Source organism: Plectropomus leopardus, chromosome 23, assembly GCF_026936395.1.
Source record: "Plectropomus leopardus strain MGB_pleo_1.0 chromosome 23, ASM2693639v1, whole genome shotgun sequence".
Lineage (NCBI taxonomy): Eukaryota > Metazoa > Chordata > Actinopteri > Perciformes > Serranidae > Plectropomus > Plectropomus leopardus.
Genome location: NC_142198.1, coordinates 6,518,231 through 6,527,415, shown reverse-complemented (window position 1 = coordinate 6,527,415; position 9,185 = coordinate 6,518,231). Strand labels below are relative to the sequence as shown.

At 37.4% G+C, this 9,185-nt stretch overlaps 1 protein-coding gene across 1 annotated transcript; it reads left to right on the top strand.

The window, feature by feature from the left end:
• Positions 1–3,293: 3,293 nt before the first annotated feature.
• ponzr4 (plac8 onzin related protein 4) lies at positions 3,294–8,960 on the top strand. The gene is made up of 4 exons (XM_042512567.2): positions 3,294–3,403; positions 4,470–4,586; positions 5,714–5,868; positions 7,412–8,960. Exons 2-4 carry the CDS (start codon positions 4,481–4,483, stop codon positions 7,532–7,534), a joined length of 384 nt encoding a protein of 127 aa, XP_042368501.1. The 5' UTR covers positions 3,294–3,403; positions 4,470–4,480; the 3' UTR covers positions 7,535–8,960.
• The last annotated feature ends 225 nt before the right edge of the window (positions 8,961–9,185 follow it).

Genomic DNA, 9,185 nt, shown 5'->3' with positions numbered 1-9,185 from the left:
AAATGTCAAAATTTGACATGTCCCCAAAACACCTGAAAACCACTTAGTATAGCATATAGAGGTGTGTTATAGTATACAGTGTTGAAAAAACATCCCAAAACCATCCAAAAACCCATAAAATAGCATGTTGAAAAAATGACCAAAACAGCAAGGCTATAGTATGGCGAAAATGTCAAAATTTGACATGTCCCAAAAACACCTGAAAACCACTTAGTATAGCATATAGAAGTGTGTTATACTATACAGTGTTGAAAAAACATCCCAAAACCATCCAAAAACCCATAAAATAGCATGTTGAAAAAATGACCAAAACAGCAAGGCTATAGTATGGCGAAATTGGCAAAATTTGACATGTTACAAAAACACCTGAAAACCGCTTAGTATTAAATGCAGAGGCATATTATATCATACAGTGTTGAAAAAACATCCCAAAACCATCCAAAAACCCATAAAATAGCATGTTGAAAAAATGACCAAAACAGCAAGGCTATAGTATGGCGAAAATGTCAAAATTTGACATGTCCAAAAAACACCTGAAAACCACTTAGCATAGCATATAGAGGTGTGTCATAGTATACAGTGTTGAAAAAACATCCCAAAACCATCCAAAAACCCATAAAATAGCATGTTGAAAAAATGACAAAAACAGCAAGGCTATAGTATGGCGAAAATGTCAAAATTTGACATGTCCCCAAAACACCTGAAAACCACTTGGTATAGCATATAGAAGTGTGTTATACTATACAGTGTTGAAAAAACATCCCAAAACCATCCAAAAACCCATAAAATAGCATGTTGAAAAAATGACCAAAACAGCAAGGCTATAGTATGGCGAAATTGGCTAAATTTAACATGTCCCCAAAACACCTGAAAACCACTTAGTATAGCATATAGAGGTTTGATATAGTATACAGTGATGAAAAAACATCCCAAAACCATCCAAAAACCCATAAAATAGCATGTTGAAAAAATGACCAAAACACCAAGGCTATAGTATGGCGAAAATGTCAAAATTTGACATGTCCCCAAAACACCTAAAAACCACTTAGTATAGCATATAGAGGTGTGTTATACTATACAGTGTTGAAAAAACATCCCAAAACCATCCAAAAAACCATAAAATAGCATGTTGAAAAAAATGACCAAAACAGCAAGGCTATAGTATGGCAAAAATGTCAAAATTTGACATGTCCAAAAAACACCTGAAAACCACTTAGCATAGCATATAGAGGTGTGTTATAGTATACAGTGTTGAAAAAACATCCCAAAACCATCCAAAAACCCATAAAATAGCATGTTGAAAAAATGACGAAAACAGCAAGGCTATAGTATGGCGAAAATGTCAAAATTTGACATGTCCGAAAAACACCTGAAAACCAATTGGTATAGCATATAGAAGTGTGTTTTACTATACAGTGTTGAAAAAACATCCCAAAACCATCCAAAAACCCATAAAATAGCATGTTGAAAAAATGACCAAAACAGCAAGGCTATAGTATGGCAAAATTGGCAAAATTTGACATGTTACAAAAACACCTGAAAACCACTTAGTATTAAATGCAGAGGCATATTATATCATACAGTGTTGAAAAAACATCCCAAAACTATCCAAAAACCCATAAAATAGCATGTTGAAAAAATGACCAAAACAGCAAGGCTATAGTATGGCGAAAATGTCAAAATTTGACATGTCCAAAAAACACCTGAAAACCACTTAACATAGCATATAGAGGTGTGTTATAGTATACAGTGTTGAAAAAACATCCCAAAACCATCCAAAAACCCATAAAATAGCATGTTGAAAAAATGACCAAAACACCAAGGCTATAGTATGGCGAAATTGGCAAAATTTGACATGTCCCAAAAACACCTGAAAACCACTTACTATAGCATATAGAGGTGTGTTATAGTATACAGTGTTGAAAAAACATCCCAAAACTATCCAAAAACCCATGAAATAGCATGTTGAAAAAATGACCAAAACAGCAAGGCTATAGTATGGCCAAAATGTCAAAATTTGACATGTCCCAAAAACACCTGAAAACCACTTGGTATAGCATATAGAAGTGTGTTATACTATACAGTGTTGAAAAAACATCCCAAAACCATCCAAAAACCCATAAAATAGCATGTTGAAAAAATGACCAAAACAGCAAGGCTATAGTATGGCGAAATTGGCTAAATTTGGCATGTCCCCAAAACACCTGAAAACCACTTAGTATAGCATATAGAGGTGTGTTATAGTATACAGTGTTGAAAAAACATCCCAAAACCATCCAAAAACCCATAAAATAGCATGTTGAAAAAATTGACCAAAACAGCAAGGCTATAGTATGGCGAAATTGGCTAAATTTGACATGTCACAAAAACACCTGAAAACCACTTAGTATTAAATGCAGAGGCATATTATATCATACAGTGTTGAAAAAACATCCCAAACCATCCAAAAACCCATAAAATAGCATGTTGAAAAAATGACCAAAACAGCAAGGCTATAGTATGGCGAAAATGTCAAAATTTGACATGTCCGAAAAACACCTGAAAACCAATTGGTATAGCATATAGAGGTGTGTTATAGTATACAGTGTTGAAAAAACATCCCAAAACCATCCAAAAACCCATAAAATAGCATGTTGAAAAAATGACCAAAACAGCAAGGCTTTAGTATGGCGAAAATGTCAAAATATGACATGTCCCAAAAACAGCTAAAAAGCACTAAGTTTTGCATGTCATGACACACCATATCATTATGTGTTGAGAAAACGGCTCAGTCCTTTTTAGGTTTTTGTTTTTAAACTACTTCAGACTACACAGTATGCTATGCTCAAAAATGGGAGTTGGAATGGTACCTGAAAGTACCTTTTGATGACATCGTATACTATGACATTTTTTTGTTCTGTGATGACAATATACTATGCTGTGACATTTTCATGTAATGTCGAATTACATACTTTACCCTGAAGTTCAACAACTACCGTAATCAAGCAACTCTGTGTATTTTTGGCAAAATATTCCATCTTCCCAAAGGGACTTTCACACACTACAAAAATATAAGCTTTTTCACACATCTTTCTATTTTACAGCTTTTAAATGCTGAAACTAAGGCATAAAGCAACACATTAGGATCAGTTTCAAGATATTCCCTTTTGTTCTTATCACATACCCTGTCTAAGAAGTTATGTGCATTTCAGGCACAATGATGACTTAGAGTTATAAAGGATGCATGACGGTCAGATAGTCTGATGTCTGACTGTCGAAGGTGTGGACACGAGTCCAACTGGACAGACCAGTCACTGACATGCATCCTGTGCTGTTCTGTCACGTTCACTGCTCTTCAGAGAGTCTATAAGATGCCACACTGCCCTGCAAACTCATCACTTCACTGAAATCTGGTCACAGTAAGGTAAGGTAATGCACTGTTAAGTTCTTATAGTGATATATAGGTATAATTGAATATTGACAGCATGCAGTGCAGCTGTAGGACAGGTCAGATGAATGCAAATTTATACTCACATTGTATTTTTGTAAAAAGAAAAAGTTATAACGATTTATGTTTTGAACTTTAACTGTCATAGGAATGTTATACAAGCAAAGACTTTAATGTTTTAATTTCAAGTAAGTTATCATATGATCCTGTAGCTGTTCAAGAAATAATACAACATACGGATTTATGCATAAGTAGAAGTCTAACCGATGCACCTGCACATCTACTGACAACTCTGTTTAATCTAGTTTTCTGAACGGTCAAAGATTGAGGCATATACAGCAATGTCTAACTCTTTTGACGGATCCGTGTACTGATGAGTGTGCACTTCTCTTTCCTACAAGTCAGGAGCTGAAAACTTACATTTGTTTCAAAACTGAGATCTGAAATCTGGCACTGCTCCTTGGGCCACAAAATTAAAATTTAAACTTTATCTTCGATTAATGAATAAACTAGATTCCTATGACACTGCAGTTTTCTTGGCAAATCATTGCCTATTAAGCAGCTTTTGATGTTATCTCCTAAAGATACTGTTTTATAGCAAATAACAAATATGAAAGCTGATTTCCAAGACACTTATTTAAAAATACATTAAAGCCATGAAATAGTTGTTTCTGGAAATAACCACAAACAGACGCTTGCTCTACACCTATGAAATACTAAAGTAGGCAAAAAAGTAATGCCCTTACGATGAATGAAACATACAAAAACTGGGAAAATTCATGATCCTTATTGGTCAAAGACAACAGACTTTCATTAAAGATAATAAAATAAAACAAAGATATATATACCATATTGTCTTGTTACTTCAAGTCATCATTTGTTTGCCAAGTTGGGTTTTTTGTGTTTATTCTACATTTACCGCTGTCCTTGTATATATTTCCTTTGTTAAATGTAGGTGCTTCAGTTCAAGAGGCATATCTTTGTGTTATATACAATACAAAGGTTTTGTCTTGACAATTACTGTCATCTGTACTTTTTTCAGAAGCCTAAGTCATGTCTGGAAAGATGGTTATGACCCAGCCCAGGCCCCTCATCATGACCACAACATCCAACCAGTGGACCTCGGGCATCTGCGATTGCTTCCAAGACCTGCCTCAGTGTAAGTGCACTTAATTTTTTTATGCAATCTGACCACCTAACCCCAGCCAACATTTGTTTGTGGGGCCCATGTGGGCAGTAAATGGATGGAAAAATATCCCCTTTATACTTGTCAATAGGTTCCATAATGACTATGGCCCACATGGGCTGGTTTACCAAAGTAGGCTCCACATGGGTTATGCTAGGGCTACCTACCTCTGTAGTGCAAAAACGTCCTAATGATTCACATCTGGGTGTAGATGGCAGTTTGGAGATCAATGGGTATAGTGATGTTTTTGGGAATACCATGCCTTGTCATTCTTGAATCTACTATACTAAAATGATTTTTTTGTCTTTTTGTGCCATTTTGGATGACATACTATACTATGAAGTCTTTGTGTATTATCGTGCTATTTTAGACTACATGCTAAACTGCGACGTTTTTTGATAACCCAATGTACTATGCCATTTTGGACGACGTACTATACTATGACATTTGTATGTATCTTCAGCCCATTTTGAACAATAAACTGTTTTTATGCCATTTTTGACGACACACTATTTTAATAGATTTTTAGGCCATTTTCAATGACATGACAATGACAAGGCCTTTTTAATGCCATTTTTGAAGACATACTATACTATAACGTTTTTTTTTCTATTTCAGACAACATACTACACCATGTCCACCAAGTTTTTATGCCATTTTGGACAACATATTATACTATGATGTTTTTATGTCTTTATAACTCACCATGTAAATACCTCTGTAGTGCACAAAGTTGAAAACATCCTGATGATCCAAACTTGGGCGTAGATGGCAGTTTGCGGATCAGTGGGTGTAGTGATGTATTTGGGAACGTTGTGTCTTTTCATTCTTGATGCTCCGTATCACAATACAAACCAATGGCATCCTGCAAAATAAGGCAGCGGTTTCTGTCAGATAATATGAGACATCAAATCTTAAAACCGAATCCCTGAAACATTCTGACTTGTTTGATTGTTTCTGTTTGAGTGTAGCAATGAGCTGTGCACACCTTTAAGATGGCTAATAGTTCAAGAAAGGATATTTGGAAAAAAATATCAGAGACAGCATTAAACCTTTTGGATAAGCCCAATCCTTAAGCATAAATGTGGTGTTTTTTTCAGGTTGCCTGGCCTTCTGGTGTCTTCCCTGCTTCACTTGTAAGACAGCACATGAAGCTGGGGAGTGTCTGTGTTTACCTCTGCTGGATGCTTTTGGAGTCATCCCTCCAATGACCACAGCCCTAAGGGTATCAGTACGCCAACGATATGGCATTGAGGTACAGATGCTATGCTTTCCTAATGCCTGGGCCACACTGTCTGCATGAGTAGCCAACCCATTCTCATCCAAAGTCGTCACTTATTGCCACTTTGCAGTGGACTTTCATGTCTACATATTACGCTCTGGGCATCCTTCTGCGTCTGCTCTTAAAGTTCCAGTATGCTGCTACCGTGATATCAACATAAGCACATGGTGGGATTACGCTGCATGTAGTTATGTCCAGGCAAAAAAAAAAAAACATGAGGCAACCAAAGCCAAGTCAACAAACGCACATACTGGCACAGATGGTTAGGATTAGGGAAGGGAAGCACATGGTTAAGTGAATAACACATAAAAAAACACATTCATATTCAGACGAGGAGCAAACACTACACTCCCACACGAATGTCCGGGATTTGTTGGACCTACCCACCATCCCTTCCGGCCGCACTATACATGCACTTGTGCTACTTATATAATTTTGCTACAAGCAGTGTTTCAAATTGCAGCAGTCCTGCTGCGTATCATGTGCACTCAACAGGGTCCGTCGAGCTACCTTCTGATGTATCTAGCTATTTGCCATCTTATATTAACACCACGCCCGTTTCTGTACTGTTGCATTCTCACCTGATGCCATCCATGCAGACATGAAAGGTGGCTTTTGGCATTGAGATCTTACGTCAAAAGCACTGTTAAAGCGGCAATATTTGATGATTCCGGAATTAGAACAGGCTGGAGCAACACGTGTGAATCGCAGAAATTGCTTTTTTTTAAATTTCTGTGCCCATGTTAATAGGTTTGAGCAGGTCCTGCTCAGCCATGGTACATTTACAGAATATGAGTTTGGCTATTTTTTCCACATAATGCGCACATTTTTCATTAAATAGAAAATGGTATTTTAGAATCATTTTGGCATTATACCACCTACAGTATCACTACAATTTCAATGTCTTAATCTGTCACAAACAAGAAAAAACAAATGCTTGTTTTTTAACTCAGTCCTTCCATTTCAAAATAAAAGCCCTCTGACAATGTTTCTGTCAACTGAATCCCTTCATTTGTTAACACAAGGCATTTCATTGTGAAATATCGTCATGGCCGTGTTACTGACAATGCAGTGGCTTGCATGGCTTCATAAATTAGTGGAGCACCAGCTTTTATTGTAGAAATGCAGTAGTTATAGCAGCGTACAGCTCTGCAGCAGCGCAGCACCAACGGTGCTGTCAGCGTGAACACAGATTTTTGAGCCGCAGCAGTTCAGCAAGGTAGCCGTCACACGCATTGCTTACTCAGGCAGTGTGGCCAGGGCAGTAAAATGCACCTCAGTGATTTCAAGTATAGTGTTTACCAGCAAAAAATCACTATTGCCTCAAGTGTTTATCTGATCTGTGATTAATCTTAAACCTGTTGAGCTTTTTGTCACAGTGCATATTTACATTCCTTGATAACATCCAGCATTTCATGTAGAATGGCCATCAAAGGCGTTGCAGTACACTGTGTTCCTTTGTTCCAGTTGATTTGTTTATCAAAAAAATCTACTATGTGTGTCTCTATCTTCACAGGGTACAATTTGCAATGACTGTGTGTACTCCTTTTTCTGCGGGCCCTGCACCTGGTGTCAAATATCAAGAGAAATCAAAACGAGGACGAATCCCATTACTTTGATCAATTTGACAGCCTCATAAGAACGAAATGCTGAATTCCCCGCAGCATCTTTATTACTAGCAATCTGTTTCAAGCATGTCTGCCTGTGTCGCGGAGCAGCTGATTAAAGATCAGCACATGAGGGTCCTAAGTGTTGCATCACTTAGTGATAGAGACAACAGATAAGCAGATACTTGGCCTTGGGTTTAGTCATCCACTTACATAACTCTCTTCCTCCACCACTTAAAGGCTGTTTAATATGTTCCTTTGGTGGTATTGGTTGCTATTCCATAAAAGTATTTATATATGCTTATAAATGGGCTTATTTTGACTTGTTATATGATGATAACTTTTAATTATGTGGTATGGAACTAGAGATGCTGACCTGTCAAAAACAGATATCTATTGGATGGAAGTTTGGTACAGAAATTCATGATCCCCAGAGGATGAATCCTCCGACTTTGGTGATCTCCCAACCTTTGATTTAGATTACTATTTAAATATTTCCGATACTTTTGTTTATGACCAAATACATTCAAAACAAAGTTGGTTGCCCTGCCATTGTTCCAACAGCTCATTATTCCGAAACCCCATTAATCCAAAAAGTGTCCCAGTGGTCCAAAAGCCCATGTGTCCAATAGACCATTTTTTCCAAAACACAAAATCCCCCTGTAGTTAGAAAGATTCATGGCATTTAAACCTTTGGCGTGGCTGCAATAACATTTTTATCTGCTATGGCAAAGGCAATACCTGTCCTACTCTGCCTCTGATTGGATTACTCTGACCCTTACCCTTACTCAAACAAATCTTACTGCTTTGCAAAAATCTGACCAAACCAACCAACAAAAGCAACAAGTACTAGCCAATTTGAGGCATGGTAGGGCAGGTCATGCCTTCACCAACATTTATAATATTTCGCATTTATTTTTTAGCCTGTTTTAGTTGCATTGGTCTTTTAGTATTTTACATTTAAACAGGATGTTGTGAGTCAGCTTGAACAGCTCAAAAGTTAATACAGCAGACCTCAGTGTGAAAACCACACATGCAAGTCTGCCTGGGTTAAATCATGCATTTAGGTGTTAAATGCCAGCTTTTGCTCCATGTGATCTAACTGGTGAGTTGCTAGCATTAAAAAAGTACACTATAGTACAGTTTCTCAAAATAATAGGCTTGTAGATGAGTAGGATGAATGATTGTATAGCCTGCATGCAAGGAAGTTTGATAGTTGTTTTGATAAATTGTAATAGTATGTACTAGGCTTGTGAGTAAACGGTGTGAACGCTGTCATGGGGACTGAAATGAGCCATATCATGATACAGAACAATTGAAGGAAGTAAAGGTTTTGAACAAGCGAGCGTCCCAGGGGCTCTGCTCAGATATTTGGGCTTGAAGTCAACTTTGAAAAGGTGCAATGAATGTAAAAGGCCTCCCATGAGGAATAAACTACAATAAATGTTTTCATTCTCAGGCCTTCCTTATTTGAGTGATCACTATGGCAACAGGTGTGTTCATCTGCAGTCAGCCGCCTCAGTCAGTGACTCTGATCCTTGTCCAGTCTAACCAGTGCCAATCTGTGAATTTCTTTGTCTGTAGAACGGCAGGTGTTGTTAATCTTCCATTGGTGCATTCAAATAATGTCAAGGGGACATTTTGACTGAACCTAATAGGATTTTTTTTCCCCTAGCAGCCATC

Excerpts from the sequence above, each read along its gene's own strand:
- ponzr4 (XM_042512567.2), top strand. The coding sequence starts at position 4,481 with ATGTCTGGAAAGATGGTTATGACCCAGCCCAGGCCCCTCATCATGACC. Across the intron at positions 4,587-5,713 it reads CTTCCAAGACCTGCCTCAGT|GTTGCCTGGCCTTCTGGTGT; the intron begins GTAAGTGCACTT and ends TGTTTTTTTCAG. Across the intron at positions 5,869-7,411 it reads GCCAACGATATGGCATTGAG|GGTACAATTTGCAATGACTG; the intron begins GTACAGATGCTA and ends CTATCTTCACAG.